The sequence below is a fragment of the Serinus canaria genome, chromosome 2, assembly GCF_022539315.1.
Source record: "Serinus canaria isolate serCan28SL12 chromosome 2, serCan2020, whole genome shotgun sequence".
NCBI classification, from domain to species: domain Eukaryota; kingdom Metazoa; phylum Chordata; class Aves; order Passeriformes; family Fringillidae; genus Serinus; species Serinus canaria.
The window spans coordinates 21,275,182-21,293,228 of NC_066315.1; the positions used below are offsets into that span (position 1 = coordinate 21,275,182).

Here is an 18,047-nt window from a genome sequence, read left to right on the forward strand (position 1 = left end):
TGCATTTCTAAGTGACGAATCTGTAAAATCTGTCTGATTTGTAACAGCCTTCAGGCTCCAAGCTCTTTGGAAGTTACAGCATTGTGGGATATGGAACTCAGCACATTCTTAGCTACTGTTTCATCCCGTACTGAAAATTTCTCATGATACAAATCTCCTTCTGGGAGAGGCAGGGGAGGCAGTAATGTAGAAAACCACAGAAGGTGTGTAATGTTCCCAAGAAGTTTGAAGTTCATTGTATTTTCTTTTAATGTTAGTGAATATAATTGTATTATTTCTCTCTTGACTTTTTGACAGTTCCAGATATGTGAATTTGGCACTTCTGATTACATGAACTTAGATAATTAGAAGAGAGAAAAATCTAGTTTTATTCAGAAAAAGTTGAAAAGCAAGAGAAGCACCACTGCATTTTGGTGCTCTCTTGGAACCCAAAGTCATATTTTGGCTTCTCTGTTAGATACTCATTATTTCAATGTTTCTGCATGTGCACTGATCCTGCTTCTTTTTAGCTGCCTAAAAATGGAAATATATGCTTGGCATATTAATGGTGATGTGTACTGCAGCACTGTTATCTTAACTTCCTGATGCCAGACTGGTATCCAAAACCTGAAACTAAATACCCAGGCTCCCTGTTCAGCACATGAAGAAAATGAGATACCTCGGACAAAGTGACTTGCATTAACCATCAGGTTGGTTCATGAGGGCTATTCCTTATCAGGAGGATAGGCACCCAAATCAGGATTTAGCAGGAATATGTCCACCCTCTCTGAACACAGAATCCAAAAATTGTTTAGAAGGCACCTGTAGAATAAGATGAAAGACTTGAAGAGGACTCGGTTTATTCCATATTAATTGCCAGAAGCAAGAGCTGGTGGTCCAGTGATTAGAGAATTCAGGACTGGAAGACACAAATTCAATTCAAACTCAGCTTGAGAGGCCCCACATCCCTGATTTATAAGATGATGGTGTTCCCTTCTGCTGAAGCTGCACCAAGGATATAAAAAGACATTGAAAGAAAAAGAAATTGGAACGGTATAGAAAATTGGGAAGACCATGATGTAATACCTTGGTTTGGACCATCAATTACAAGTTCTCCTAGTCCTGGCATCCACATTTGCCTTCATTGCCTGGAACCTGGAGCTGTCACCACTGTTGGAGTGCATGTTCTAATGAGAAATGTTGTTGAGAATCTCCATATTTTATTACTGGTGAACTCAGAGCCTCTTTAGTGTGGTAGAAGTTCTCTAGGCCAGGTAATGCTTTTGTGGTAAGGATTCAGTTCAGCTACACAAAGGCCATTAGAGGAAGAATGCAGATAGTCTGTGGGGCCACACAGGCTGCAGCACATGCATGCTGGCAGAGGCTCGGAGCTCAGAACAGAGGTGAACTGGTGGAGGTGATGTGAGACAGGTGAGAGATCCTCTTGTACAAGGTACTTTATTTGTTCACTTTTCTTCCTCTCATCTTTACTATGGGAGCAATTATTCAATCCTAAGTGGAATATGACCCCAAGGAACAATAATTTCTATCCTCAGCATCCCCCAGCCCAGAACCTCTTTCTGTGTCCAGTGGAAACCATCTCAGTCAAGGGAAGATTGCTTAGTATTTTCAAGGAATAATTCTGCAGCCAACCTAAATTCTCTGTGTGTGGATGGAAGTGGTGAAACAGAAAAATTAGTGAGAGAGACATCTTGTGCCCTCATTAATTTCTATTTATAAACTATATATGGAAGTTTAAGGAGTTTATTTTAATCCAGACTGAGAATTAAAAGCCAAAAATTTGATGCACTGCCCTTCAAGGCACATATAATAACAAAAGGAGGAAGTCATCAACAAGGTTTTCAGTTGCATCAAAACACTGTTGTTATTTGAAAAAACAAAATAAGTAAAACCCAAAACTTTGGTTGTGGCCAAAAATATTATATTATACTGAATTTGATTGTTTATGTGGAATGAAAGCTAGGAAAAAAGAGACATTTACATGGGGCTGAACTAACTGGAGGTCTTTTGGGTATGGACTAGTTTTGTTTTCATTCATTTTTATTTAAAATATTTTCAGTGTTAACAAGAGCAGAACATGAGACTCTTCCTAGATGTGCTACAGTATGGGTAATGTTAGGTATATGAAGAAATAAACATCTTAGATTGATGGATATTATAATCTTTATATCGAAATCTTTTGGAATCATATCAAAATAACTGCCTCCATTATGACTTAAAATAGGCTGTCAAAATGAATGTAAAAAATACAATATGTGAAGTGTAAGAATATATTGATAAAGAGAAGAATGTGTTGATTTTCAGAGTATTTTCTTTGGTCACAACTATGTTTGGGTGGATATATCGTCTTGCTACAAATAGCACAAATGCAATTTACCATGTGTACAGAGTCACATGTACATTTTTAAACAAATTATTAAAAAGAAGTAGTTGAATGAGCTCTACTCTCTACTCTGTTGGCAGCAGTTCATATTTTGGGAGGTATTGGTCAAAGAAAGCAAGCTAATGAATTCCCAAAGCCTGTATTTAAAAGGTATTGCTTACCTTCCTGTCTTTAAAGTGTGCCAGACTCCAGCAGATACAAAGGGAAATAAATTTTAATCAAGCAGTGCCAATGTTGTTGTACCAGCACTGAACTCCATGTGCAAAAGTCGTAAGTTCTTGGGATGAGAATACCACCACAGCACGCGGCTTGCCATAGGGGAAGTATGTGCCTTTCAGCTAGGGAGACTTCACTGGGCTACATCTAAGCAGAAAAAAAAGGATTTCCTAGGGCCTGAACAACTCTCCATAGAGGCAATGGAGCAGAGTCATTCTGGGGACTCTCCCCAGTAGTTGAATTCTTCAAACCTGCAGATCAACAATGATCTGCTAGTCTTTAAGCTGCTAAAGATTTTGTTCTTCCTACCCTCAGTCTAGCTCCCTGGGATCCAGACTTGTCCCTGCATTTTGGTGTGACCAGGGTGCCCACATTCCTTAGAGATGCTTTGGGGGGATTAGTAGGTCTGTGCTTGAGCTTTCCAAAGAAAGCACCAGCGTCCCACTGAAGCCTGGTGAACAGTCTTTCAAATTGTCAAAGATTTTCCTTCACTTATTTTGGTCTCAACTGTATGTAGGAAAACACTGCACTCAATATTTATTTGGAACACTTTCCTTCATTTCTGTCTGCTTTTTGTCTTGCATCTTTTAAAGAAAACAAAGGCTTCAATTCAAAAATCTATTTGTGAAAGAAAAGCATGTAGAGAGAGAAGCTTTAATAAGTACATCATCAGGATCTGCTACCCAGGCAACACAGGGGATGGCCATGTTTTGCCTACTTCCCAGAATATTGCAAACTACTGTCTCAGTAAGGAGCACAAGATCAGGTTCTGCTTGTTCTAACACAAGGGGAACCACAAAAGACCAGTGTAGTTAAGGCTAGGCTCTCTACTGTTGATCATTAAGCGCTGACACAAATGCCAGATTCTTTCTTCTCCTTCCTCTGAGCCATGACTAAGTCCTCAGCTTGAATTTCAAACCACAAGTCCTGCAGCTTCCAGTAAATACTGAATATTTAAACATATGCTATTTAAAAAATGATATGGTAAAGAAATGCTGTTTCTTGCAATTGTCTTGAGAATTATGAAAAAGGCTGTAGGAAAGACAACTGCTTGTATCTCAAAGATGTTAGTACAAGTAAGAATTCTGTTTGCAACCAATGTTGACCACAGTCATTGTTTTCAAGTCCTTTACCACAAACACATAATTCTGTAAATGCAGGAAAATCCTCTTTAGTCTTTTATAGTCTCCATTCCTGTATTCCAGCATTTCCAGGAGCTAATCAAGGGCTGAGACGAGCTGATAGCTGTGGTCACAACCCAGGCTTATTAAGCCAAGCCGAGCATTAATCCACAGGAAGTACCCTCCTCTGATGTTCTTGTTGCTGATATAAGCTGAAAATGAAATAAGCCATGTATAGTAGGTGAAAGGATTTATTTTTTCATTACTGCTGTTTCCTTTATAGGAGGTTTCAACAGAGTTAATGCCTCTAATGTACCTTAGCCAATCCAGCTGATTGTCTAATGTCTACTTCTTCAATAATATAACATATTCTGCTCTCTCCATTGCAGATTATGTTTATAAATCATATAATCATATCCAGAATCCTGCTTGATATGGATTGCTTAGGATTGAAAATATAAGGCTTTTTTCAGGCTTTTTTTTCTGAATGCACAGTCACAGAAACATGCTGAGATTTTGTATGAGGAGGAATCTAGTGCTGAAGAATAAAATACAAAGAATGTATTTCGTGCAATAAGGAATGTGATAAGGAGAAGTTATTTTTCTGAATAGCACCTCATAGATGATCAGCACCATGAATGTGTATAAAACTACTTATTTAGCAAGCCTAATTTTTCATTTCAAACACAATTGATAGAAGTAGATAGATACTGATAGTTCCCTTTCTTTTGATGTTGTGTTAAGCAGCTGATTCGATTATGCCTGTGTAGTTGTTTGAGACAGATTTTTTTAGTATTGCTCTTTCCTAGTATAGGCCCCAAGAAAAGGGTTGAATTTTCTGATAATAACCATTCAGCTGCTCTCAATATTTTAAAAGAACAAAATTATGGCATAGCCAAATTAGTTCCAGAAGGCAATAAATGTGCTGGCTTTTTATCACCCTCACATATTTGCAGAGAAAATTAGTTTTTTAAAAGGAGACTGAATGGACAAGGCAAATACCAGAACTACAACCCTGAAGCTCAGGAGAACACCCTTTACAGGGATCTGTTTGGAAGAAGTCAATGGGAGATTATCCTGAAAAAAAAAGAGAAGTCCAGAAGAACTACTGATTCTCCAGGATCATCATCCTTTAAGCTCAAGAACTGTTCATCCTGACAAGTGGAGGTTTGCTATCTTGGTACAGCTCAGACATACAAAGATGGTTAAAGGCTGGACTCAATCATCTTGGAGGTTTTTTCCAATCTTTATAATTCTGTAAAACATAAAAGAGGTGGAAGCAGAGTCAGTTGACCCTGTGCAGGGGTTGGATAAGGAATGCAGAGAGTGTCTGAGAATGCAGGGACAGAGATGGGAAAGCAGAAGCCCACCAGCACCTAAGCCTAGCAAGGGTTTTAAAGGCACTGAAGAGGCTTCTGTAAATATATCAGCAGCCAAAAGAAGACTAAGGAAAATATGGATCTTCTGCTGAATGGGACATAGAAAAGGCTGAGTTACCCAAAGCCTCCCTCATCACTTTTGTCTTTATGGGGAAAATCTGCATACAGTAAACCAAGGTCTCTGCAACCAGAGAGGAAACCTGCAGCTATCAACATTTATCTTCGGTGGGGGGAATATAAGGATAGGGGAACATTTAAACGAATTGGATGTACAAAAATCCAAAGAACCTGATGGAATACACACAGAAGTCCTGAGGGAGGGGCAGTGGGAACGTGAGACCTTTCTCAATTATCTTTGAAAGTTCATGGTGACTGGGAAGAGTTCCTGAAAATGCAAGAAAGCATACGGTAACACCTGTCTTCTAGGAGGATACAGAGAACTATAGGTCAGTCAGCATTTTTTCAATCCTTGAGAAGAGAAGGTGATGGAGAAAAAAATGTGGAAGCCCTTTGCAAACATCTCAAGGACAGGAAGATGACTGGAAGCTGTCAGGATGGATTTACAAAAGGGATATCGTGCTTACCGACCTGATAGCCTGATAATTTGCAGATGGTAGTGAAGTGGAAGGAGTGGTTGATACATCAGTTGTTTGTGATGCCCTTCAGAGGAACCTCAACAGGCTGGGGAAGTGAGTTGGCAGGAATTTCATAGAGGGTGACAAAGGGAAATGCAAAGTGCTGTACCACAAAAGGAATAATCCTGTATACTAGTGCAACCAACCAGCTGGAAGGCAGTGTTCTAGCAAAGGATCTTGGAGTCCTGTGGGAGCCACTCTGTGTGCCCTTGTAGAAAAAAAAGTCAACAACCTCTTGGGCTGCATTAGGAAGAACGTTGCCAGCAGGCCAAGGGGATTGATTCTTCCTCTGTACTCAGCACTGATAAAACAGATCTGGAGTTCAGTCCTGGGCTCCCTGGGATGAGTTGTGGATAGAATAGAACAAGTCCAGCTAAAAGCCACAATGATGATTAAGGGCTTGGACCATTTGATATACCAGGAGAGGCTGAGAGAGATGGGAATGTTCAGTCTGGAGAAGAGAAAGCTCAGGAGGGATCTCATCAGCATGTGAAAACATCTGATTGGTGAGAGTAAAGAATACACTTCTCAATATCAAGGAACAGTGAGGAAGTACAAATTGAAATAAAGGAAATTCCATTTAAACATTTTAAAATCCCCTTTTTTACTTGGAGGGTCGTAAAAAACTGGAATAGGTTGCTTCTTGAGATTGTGGAGTTTTTCTTCTTGGAGATATTCAAACCCTAACTGGACATGGTCGTGAGCATACTGCTGTAGTTAATCCTACTGTGACTGTTCTTGGAGGAAACAAATTCCAAATATGCTCTCCAACCATAGCAGTTCTGTGAAAACTTTGATTTGGGCCATGGTCATTCAAATGCATCCACATTGGCTCCCTTGCTAATATTATGCTTATTTCAGGTCATTTTCACAAATAAACCTTTTTCCATCAGCAAAGGAAAGAAATAGTAACCCAAATTATTGAGGGGTCCTTTTACTTCAGTCTTGGCTCAACAAAACAGGTGAAAGAGGAAAAGCAGTTCTTGGATGCAACAGGAAACTACAGGGAAAAACTGATGAAAAGATGTTGAACAATCACACAGGAACCAAATCCTGTCAATGGAGAAGAACTCCTAAATGTGTGAGAAATAGAAGGAATGAGAAGGTGTTGCAGAAGGAGATTCAGGAAGTGACAACAGTGTTCCAAATATGCTGTACTGAAAAAGCTGGTGACAAAAGGAAAGACTGCTTTACTTACAAGGTTCTGTCTTTCTGTAAATCATCAGCCAAATATTGTGATGAAATCTGATCATATTTCATAAAGGATTAAGACAAGTAGCAAAAATAGGATAATAATAATAATAATAATAAAGGGAAAAGATATAACAGTCATAACTCCTAGCCCGCAGAATTCCATTGACCATATTAGCACTTAACAATCTAATGCTTTTCAGAGAATCTTGAAGCACTTTCAAAGATCCATAGCACTACCCCAGATTTACATGGGAAGGGATATACAAGTAGGCACCCAGAAAATCAATTGCATATTTTGTCTGCACATCTTTGAGTTTGTTGAAATGCTTCATGACAGCTATATAAATATTTTGTTAGGTGGCCGTTAAACAATGGCTGCTGTACATTCCTCTCACATTGATAGTAAAAGAGCAAGGTGAGTAGGGTTTTTGAGCTCTACTGCAATAGGAAACCAGTCCCATTCTAAGTGTAGCTTGGTCTAGGTGACTGCCTTTGCAGAGGAGTTGGACGAGCTGATCTCCAGAGGGCCCTTCCAACCCAAGCTATTCTGTGATTCTGTGTAAATGAAGTTCAAAGATGGTTGTTCCTTCTATTGTTTGGTGGGAAGGCACAGCCATTTCTTTGATGTTATCAGGAAGCTTTACCAGCCTGGTCTCAACATAGGCCTGTAAATGTCTTCAATACACCCTTGCTGGCTGTTGAGCTTGTTCAGCAGATTTAGGGTTTAAAACATAGACACCCCATAAACTTCACCCATGCTTTTAACTCACCAGTTTCAGAGAGAAATATGAGAAACAACTCTATGTATCTTTCTGCATATCTAACCCTTCTTCCCCATTTTGAACATGTGGCCTTTGTATTTCAGATTTATGCTGTATTTATCTCATGGTCACATACAGGTCTCAATTCCTGCATTCTTCACCAAAAGAAACCATCTTTGACTTATGAAATCAGTGCTCTGGAGTTTTTTTGTCTGCTTATCTTTCATAATACTTTTAAATATAAATATGGAGTTTAATAATTTATTTTTTCTATCATTTCAGAGAAAAAATTATCTCTACAGTCTTTCTTCCAATGTTTCCTTTGAAGTTAAGAGCATGCCATATAAAGTGCAACCAGCAAAGCTCCCTGAGGGAAGCATAGCAGTAAGTAACTGAAAATTACATCTTTGTGTGAAGCACATGTATTTGGTCACTCTGATCACAGCTGTGAAAGTTCTTATAGATGAAAATATTGAGATTGGTCTTTCCTGTGTTTCTAGTGTAAATTCCTGAAGTAATACCTAAAGGAAATAACTGCATTGCTTTCTGTGGAAGTTGATGATAGAGGATTCTTATTACATTTTAAAATAATTTCTTGCTGAACTAATGCAGACTGCTTTATTGCAATTCAGATGGATTTTTCACCCAAAAGAAAACAGAACTGTGAAAGCAAGTGTCTAGTTACTTTGTTTGGGGTAGAAAAAATCTGGCGGAAATTTTTGTGCAAAATCCAGAATCATGTTTCTGTCAGGTTTAGAGAGCTCACTCTTCTCCCAGTCAGCAGTTCTCTCACACAAGCTTGTGTATTCTCTACAGCAACTTCTCTCTATCTGTATTTTCAGGGAGGTCTGTATGCCTTTCTAGGATTGCCACCTCGCAGCACATCAAGTGCAAAGATACAAATTTACTTGCTAATCCTTACAGAAGTGATAGATAGATGATAGATAGATAGATAGATAGATAGATAGATAGATAGATAGATAGATAGATAGATAGATAGATAGATAGATAGATAGATAGATAGATAGATAGATAGATAGATAGATAGATAGTAAAATACTTACCTTATTTGCAGTTTGCAGACCAAGATTTGTATGGCTCTGGAGTACTATATGAAAAATTAATTTTGGAGGCATAAATTTGATTTAATTGTTTACTGGTGCCAAAGGATTAGGTTTGGGGAGCACTTTAAAGTAATTTGTTTCTTATGGGGTCTAATACCATGGTTAAAATTCAGTCTACTTTATCATTACTGATAAAGGTAAGTAAAATATGAGAGCAAAAACTGATTCCAGTATAAGAGCAATCTGAAATTTTAAGACTTAATGTTCTCATCTTTATAAATATTCATCAGTTACAGTCCTTCTTTTAAAAGGTAAGCTCAGTTCAAACTTTGCCAAGTTGAATTGTGGAAATGTGGAAATACATCATATCAGTCGGTTGAGATGCAGTAGTAGAGACAGAATACTTTCTTATTAGAAAACCAATAGGATAATACACTTTAGAGCTTACTTTGAGTATATTTTAGAGGATATAGGCTTTAAAGTTTTGTTTTGGACATGCACAGATTGAATGGTTGATTGATACTTGCTCTGGGAAGACACAAGGTAAATTCTTGGTTCTGTGTGCACAGTGACCCTAACCTCCATCATCAGTAGAACCCTGATTCCACTAGAGAGGATTGGTGCTTAATGCAGTATTCACCCAGAAAGGTTCAAAGGCACCAAGCTGACAGATATACTCGGGCTCTTTTTATTTTCTTGCAGCATGTGTTCCATACCAGAAACACATGTGCAGAGTTCTGTTGATAGTGGGGCCTTCATCTGGACTGGAGTGCTTTAGCCCAGGTGATAGCCTGCTGTTCTCAACAAGTGTCAGATGATCTACCAAATGATCAGATAAGCATTTCATTCTCTTACTCCAGCCAGTATAAAGCTTGTTATTTGCAGCAGATGATTTACAGCAAAATGCCTGTAATGGCAACTGTAAAATGTTGAAAAATGATAAGGCTTTTATGTAGTTTCATATCTGGACATGGCAGTGGATGCTTGCCAGCTCTACAGCTTGATGTGTTATATGCACCAGTTCTTTGATGTTCCACTTGCAAGAAGAAATATTTCCTTGAAGTTGGGCAAAGCTTAATATTTTTGCTCCTTCTGAAAAAGATCACTAGTTGTGGTTTAAAAGCTTCCAAAGATTTATTTAAAGGTTTATGATTTTCCTTCAAACAATGAAAGGGTGGAAGAAATATTTAAATATTTTTAAATCAATTTTCAAAAGTATATATATCTAATAATCAGCTAGCACTTCAAAGTTTATATAAAGAAGATAATATATTTTAAAGAATAAAGCATATGTCCTTCATTTAATTCATATAGGGCTGGATTCCAATTAGGCAGGCTGATATTTACTCTAAGTTTTAATGGCATGAGTAATCCCATACACATCAATAACCCACAGAGCCACATAGTCCTTTTTGTAGCTCTAAGGACTTTATCATCATGGAATATGGGTCTTGGACACATAGATCTTGAAGACAAGGTCATGATATAGAGGTATGTGTAAACATTAGGTAAATGTAAGAAAATCTGGATCTTTTATAGTAAAACATTAGAATGAAAATGCATCAAACAAAATTAGCATGGAGTTTAAACTGGAATCCACTGATATCTATAATAGTATTTCCATTAATTTTGACAGTCTTAGTATTGCAGCCACATATTATACAACTGGTTGAATTTCCTTGCTAACAGCTATTTCATTCAAGAGAAAATTTTCCCTTTTTTACTACAAGTATTATTATGGTAAATAATAATGTCTTACTTGGTGGATTTCATGTGCAACATGAAAGTACTTTTTATTGCAAAAAGTACAAAGTTTGAATAAGCAGAAAATGGCTTTATTTTAATTTATGATTCTTGAGCCAGTTTGGGAGTTTAATAAAATATGGTTGCTTTTCTTAAACATTTATTAGAATTTCTCTGTGGATGCCTTTAGTCTAAACTGTTTGACCAGTGTCCTCCAGTGGGTAACACTGGTTTCAGACTAAGGCTTATAACTTTTTTTAGTTAAAGGCCTCAGTTTTTTAGTTTTTATTACATGTTGATAGCACTTTAAACAAGCTTATATTCCTCATGAAATATATTTGCATAAACATTTGTAATGTGTAATTATAAATGTGACTTCAAGCTTGAGGGAGCTTTTACATTCTATTCTGAGCATTTTTTGAGAACATATAAGAAGATCATGCTGTGATGGTTGGATGGTGACATGTAGGAGTCCAAAAGACTTCCTGTTTCTCAGCCTCTGTAAAGAAAATTTCTGAAGACTAAAGGAAGGTCATCATGGACAGCAAAAGCAGTAGCACTAGAATAATAATTAATTCCGTTGCTGTTTCTTAAAGCAGCAGAATAAATTATGGAGAAGTCATTTTTATTTTTTGAAATGTGTCTTTTAAAGAACCAGGGAGAAAAAAAATACCTTTGTGAGAATCCCACTGGCATGCACTGAATTTTGACCACAGATGCTGGAAGTTTGCACCAGTCAAACCTATCTCCCATCTATACATAAGGGAGTGCCTGTGAAGCAGCCAATTACTTCATATGCTTCTCTCTGCTTTGTGCTCCCTTCCAGAGGAATCAAAGACACACTAACACCAAAATCAGAAGACGCACTGTTTTGAAGACACACTAACACCAAAATCAGAAGCAAAATCCAAACTGGATGAAATAAAGTGGCAAAAGCCCTAATACTTATTTTATATACTTACAGTGAGGTTAATTATGGTATGTTTTTTAAAAGGCACATTTTTAAAAGCCTCCCCAGAAGAACACTTTCAGAAGCAACAAATGACTTCCATGGAACTGCAAGAGGGGTTATGAAGTTAAGACTGTCTGACAGCATCTGTGCTAAGACCAGTGTGGATTTTATTTCCCATAGCAAACAAAGGCTGAGTCCATAACTCTTGGGTTGATTTCACCCTCATTTCAGTGCCTGAGGCAGATGGCATTCTCTGACACCCCTTGGATAACAAAGGTGTGAGATGTTCTGCAGCATCAGAAGTCAGATGGCTCCTCTCAACTCTGTGAGATGTGCTTTTCACCCCCTTGACAGAGAAAAAAGCTTTGTTTTAAGTGTTCAGCATAAAGTCTTGTCCTGAACAGGGAGGAAAGCTAACACACATCTAAAGTACAGCATCAACATGCAACACTTGTGTAAAAAATCCACTTCATATTGGCCACCTTAGATGGAAACATTCCCTGGCTCTGATCCTGCAGTACTAAGCCTACCACATGGAGAAGAATAGAAATCCAAGCTGAAAATACAAACTTGTTTTAAATCAAAATCACATGTAAAAATGTTGGTGGACAGCATGGGGTGAAGAAGCAACAGTCCTCTGTAAAAATGGTGAAACAAGGCAGACAAAACTGAAGGAATGTTTTGTTTGTGTCTTCCCCTCCAGCTTCTGCCTCAACTCTGTGGGTGTTCAGGACGTGCAGTGTCAAACTGTTCACAAGAATTGCATTAGTATCCTTGCAAGGCTTTGTGTAGAGTATAAAGGGGGCAGCCCAGGGGCATTATATCCTACTGGAAATGCACACAGCCAGGAGTGAGACTGATGCCTACATATAATACCCTGCTCAGGAAATAATTCTCAAGTATTTAGCACAACCATCCCCTTGCTTTTAAAATCTAAGACAAAGAAGAATCATGGGAAAAGGGTGTGGGCTCGACAGGATGGTTTAAAGATTTTAGGAGGCGAATATTTCATTAGCATTGGCTACACTCAGGCTAAAAGAGAAGAGAAATATTCCAGTTTTGCAGCAGTGTCTTCTTGATACAGGATATACCAATTTCTGCTGTCTGTTTTGCTAATGCTGATAATCTAAGGATTATGAACATGATGCCCTGCTCTTTTACAAGAATACAGTTTCTTGTTTACGTTTCAACATTTGTCAAGCTCCAGCTGAGCTACTGAAATTAAACCACAAGTTGCACTTGATGGTCTGTAAAAGCAGAATGACAGAAGGAGGAAGGGAGAAATGATTCTGAACCCATGCAGCACAAACAAGGATGAGTGCTGATACACCACTCATAATTGTTTAGCATGTCAGGGAGATGCACCTGTCCTTGTCTGGATTCATGCTGATATGTGCTCTGTAGATATCAGAATAAGAGCTAGCTTGTGTTACTGTTTTCGTAGCCTAAGAGAAAAGAAAACACAGCACACAAATACAGCAACTATCTAGAAGTGGCACATAAAAGAAGGCATGGAAAGGCAACATGTGTTCTTGTAGTTGCATGCACGACTGGCAGCTTTATCCAAAACCTAATGAAATCTACCATCCTTAATAAAATAATCTGTTTCCACTGATTTGAGGAGGATCTCAAACATGCTTTGAAGTCTGGATTGACCCTACCTAATTTTGAACAGTGAATTGGCACACATTAAGAGTCTAGTTGTTGCTCTTCTCCTGTGCAATCATATGCTGCCCTGTGAGCTATTCAGACCTAAACCCCACACAGGAGCTTACTTCACCCCTGTCTAAGCACTTGTGGTGCTGAAGTAGTTACCTTAGATTGGGTTACACTGGACTTGGTGCTCAAGGAACCAGATGTGGTTCAGTCAAATACTATCTGAAGAAATCTGTAAACCAAAATTTCTTCCTATTCCAAAAAGAATTTGCCCACTCAGATAATTTCCATACTCAGGATGTAAAATTTCAGTAGACTGTTGTCCTGGTTTAGGAATGGTACTCCCCAGTTTAGTTCTCCCACTGTGACTCTCTGAACCATGCACCGCTTGCTTGCTTCCCTGCTTTCCAGTGCCTTTCACCCTGCAACAGGATGGAAATAGGAACTGAAGGCAAAAAATGTAAAGATCACAAGTTGAGATAAGAACAATCTACAGGAAACAGCAACGAGATAAGAAACTTACCAGTAACAGCAACAATACTAATGACAGAGGGTACAAGAAAGGAAAGATTGACAGGGAAGCTCCCTAACATCAGCTCCCTCTGCCAGGCTTACTCAACTGGGAGGAACTTCAGAAGAGACTCCCTTCCCCAGCCTCAGGTAATAATGTGAGCTGTTATAGCAGTTACCTCCTGGTCATGCCTCCTCCAGGTTACTCCAAAAATTAACCTTTTCCTGGCCAGACCCAGGAGCAGCTTGTCAGAATCTTTTTGTTCTGTTTTACTGATGTTCTACAATCCACTCCAAAGCAGCAATACTGCCTCCCATTTCCTCTTGTATTTATCTCAGTCAGGTTATGCCACCTAGGAATTTGGCTGAAGCTATCAGTAGCAGAAATGGCAAAATAAAGTCTTTGCATGTAAATGGGTCTTCCCTGTGGTTTGGTCCTGCTGTGAAACAGAGTCAGTCATTTCATTAAATTTGAGACAACAGAAAGCACTGCTTGCCTTTTATTTTTTCTGTTGTCTTACAAATATTTTTTAAGATGGTTTTGGTAAGTAGTCTTTGACATTAGTGCTCCAAATTCACAGCAACATGCTCAGGCAAGTGATAGTGTTACAACTAGAAACTGTAGTGAAGCTCAAATCTTAGATGTTTAAGATATGCAATCTGTATGTTGACAGTGTCAGGTCCTTTCCAAGCAATAATTCAAATTTGTAACTTCATGTGTGTAGTACCTCAGAGTTTGCCAACAGAGGAAATGCACATTGTGAATGAGTTGGGGTTTTTTGAATCAGTCCATTTTTGCTGTCTTGGGGCCCATGAATTTTCATCAGCACTTCCTAACTTTTGTGCTGTATGTGATTAGGCTTGCTTCAGGGCAGCCTTCATGATTTTCTAGCTGCAGAATGGAGATGCTTTCTTCCTTGGACAGCTGAGCCCATTGTTTTCTACAGGCTTCAAGCAGCCCCTTGTAACTGCATCCTTTCTGGTTTTTTCCTGGTCAGTTAACCTTTTACTTGAATTCATCTTTTTCCTTATTTGACTTTTCTTGGGAAGAATCTCTGCAGACAGTTCAGAATGACCCTTCTCTCATTTCTCTTGCCCTTGCATTTTAATGCCACTCTGAGGCACAAGCAGAGCCATTCATGAATATTTTATACTTACTAAATGAGCTCTGCTCTAGCTGAAACTTATGACACAGAGAGCCTATGAAATTTTGCAGTGGTTAAGAAGCAACCCAAAGAGGAGGCTGGCAAAGGAATGGTATTCCTGCAGAGGCATGGTTGATCACTGGATGAGACCATCAGGATATCTGTTGGGACATAAGGGGGACATTTCATCAGTTGTTTTATTAATGTTGTTTTCCTTAAAGTAATTCTTCCTTGCTTTAATTTTCTCTCATATTTATTCTTTGTAGATGTTATCTTTTTGAAATATTGCAGACTTATGACTATTTAGAGCTGCTCCAAAGATACATATTATCTGTGTTTGTTAGATCAAGGATGCTAGGGCCAGCACTGCAAGTACTTCATCTTCAGAGCCAATGTTAAAGTGCAAACACCAGGACTGGGCAGTGTCTTGGCATTTTCTGTGTAACCCTCAGTGTAAGCTTTGGTAGAAAGCAAGTGGTTTCCTACATAGAATCTAATTTGTCTCTGCATTTTGTTTCCTGGTGAGGCATACTAAAAAAAACACGTGCATCAGTAGAGCTCACCAGACTGCCATCTCTGTCACAGTAGGGAGCAGTTGGCTGCACAGAAGAAGTGAAAATGACTATTCAAAAGTGTCTTCCAGTTAAGCCTGACAGTAGCTGGAAGACAGGGGTACTGGTGCTTTCAGAAGGAAAAGTCTACGAAAGAGTGCTGATCACAAGAAAAAGTGAGAGAAGAAAGGACTGGATGTTGCAGAAAGGATTAAATTTGCCATCTTCAAGGAGAGAAATAAGAGGCATGGGAATGGAAACAGTTTTGAGCTGAACTACAGAGTTGTGCCCATTCTTAAAAGTTAGGCTGATGTTCCTTCAATGAACAAATTGGAAATTGGTATTTTGTTAAATTTCTAGTGCATCAATCACTAAGGTAATAGAGGGAAAAAGACATAGTAAGAAATTTACAATGAGTGCAGCTTAGGGACCTGACCATAGCCAAGAAACTTATTAAAAAGAGTAGATTTCTTAGCTGTACCTTGAGTACAGAAGAGGAACATCATTTGAGAGTTTGTGTCCTCAGTTTCTTTCCAAACTGATTTCATCATGGCATAAAGCAAATAATTTCCATCTGTCACATCCTTGTCCTAAGGGAGATTAGGAGTAGACAAGAGAAGTCTAAGAGAAAACCCCAGAGAAAAATCACTTCCGAGGCTAACAGAAAGGTTTGAGAAAATAAACTAAGACTGAAGGGATATAATTGTGTCAAAAGAGCTAAGGAAAGCCCAAACTCATTCCTTCCACTTGGGAGTAGCAAGGACTGAGCAAATATTCAGTGAGACTGAGGAGGCTTCCAAGCAGAGTCTGAGAGAATATAATGTATTTTGTACAAGGTATGGAAAGGAGAGTATGGAGGAGAGTGTGTCTGTCCCCAGAAGGAGAAGTACAAATGGGTTATAACTACTCTTTGTCTACATGAAGGTCGAAAGAGAGAAGTTTGCCAAGTCAGTGAAAGCCTTTGATAAGTGATGTTAACCTCTGCTGCTTTGTAGAGCCTCAGACAAGGAGAAAGCGCGTTTCACGCTTGTTTCCCGTTTAGGCAATGGTCTGTATGCCTGGCTTCTCTTAAAGAAGATAACATCATGTTGTGTGTTAGGCTTTATCTAAGGACAATACACTCTGCTTGCATTTTATTTTTAGACTGCTTAGCTGAAATGCAAATAATCAGAAAAAATGTATACTGCTATGTCAGCAAAACTTAAAATAAGAAAAATGTTGCTGGTATCTACTGTGGTTTGAATTAAGAGTTTGGGCCAAAGTCAACCATTGTTTGTGAGTAATTCAGTGCATCTCAGTGTACTGGCCTAAGCTGCACCAGCATGTGAACAGAACTTTGCTCCTTGAATATTTGTGAAGCATCTGAACAGAAGGGTATTTTTTTGCCACTCTGTATTATGGGAAAATTATTTCTGTGTCTGATATGACAAAACTTTTATGTATTTGTGAATTCCATTTCTAGTAATTATCATGAACAAGTGGAAAGGAAATTACAATAAATCAAGTCAACATGGGAAAATTTCAATGTGTATTTCAATGTGTATTTTTAATCTGCAAAATGCTGTTGAAATCAATGCTTCTAACCTCTGTATTCTACTGTTGAACTTGTTTTACTTGCTTCATTTTCGTTCATTAGATGTTTTCCTTTCATTGCAGATCAGAACATCTGTCATTTGGTCCACCCCAAATGTCTCCTTTGAGATCCCTTTATGGGTTATAATACTAGCCATACTTCTTGGACTACTAGTACTAGCTCTGCTGACCCTAGCTTTATGGAAGGTATGTTCCATTATTCCTGTTACTGTTGCCTTAAAAAAAAACCCAAAAATACTGAAAGATTCTAACAGATAAAAAGAGGGGCTAGAATTTTGTGATCTTTAACAGTTTGGACTAAAAGCAACAGTACACGTGTCTTTTTTGTTTTGGCATTTCTGACTTGCTAGTGTCATTGACCTTTATGCAGGGAACTTGTTTTCAAAGTCCTCCTTTATTACTGAAACCTGGTTACAAATGGGCATACAGAGTTTGGCTCCGTTTCCCAAGACCTCTGCTCCTCTATTTCAGGATGTTTAGGTTCAAAAAGAAGTTACTCTGACTTTGTTTTCTCTGAATAATTCAGGAATTTCCAGTTTTTGTCAGCTTGGAACAACACTCCCACTTCTGAGAATTAATTTTTAGAAGATTTCCTTTTGTATTAATATATCATATATTTTGTTTTTTAAAATTTTCTATTTTTGTATTGGCTGTTACACTCCTTTCACAAGTTTCAAGACAAATTACTGGAAACTGCTATATTGCAAGGAGCCAGTGTAGCTTTTGTCCATCCTCTCAGTTCACATTAAAAATAAGATTGAAATAATTCCTTACATTAGGATATGGTTTATCTGACTTCAGCTGCCTAAAGGTTATGGTTAGGTGTACAGCCTATGCTAACTTCCCAACTTCACCTGGTCAGGTAGCAGCAGCAAAAAGTTATGTCTAAACACGCAAGGAGGAGAGAAAATACCTTTTGGTGGTACTTCAACCACTTTTGAACTTTCAGCCTTTCAATTAAAAGAGTGAATGTTAGGCAGTTTAAGTAAGGTGGGAAGAATCTCATCTTTAGTGATCTTTAGATTAGGTCACAACACTGTCCTGTGGACATTTCCCAACACATATTACACTTCTCTTATGATTACTGCTTGTCAGCCTAAATCTCTTTTCTGAATGAGTGCATTGCTGAACTGAGAGGAGCAGA

General features: G+C 38.4%; 1 protein-coding gene across 1 annotated transcript in view; it reads left to right on the top strand.

The window, feature by feature from the left end:
* Positions 1-18,047, top strand: part of ITGA8 (integrin subunit alpha 8) — a 110,353-nt gene that overhangs the window by 91,149 nt on the left and 1,157 nt on the right. Inside the window, exons 28-29 of the mRNA XM_018909752.3 lie at positions 7,972-8,073; positions 16,967-17,089. Coding sequence (XP_018765297.2) covers positions 7,972-8,073; positions 16,967-17,089 — 225 coding nt within the window. The remainder of the gene's footprint in view (positions 1-7,971; positions 8,074-16,966; positions 17,090-18,047) is intronic.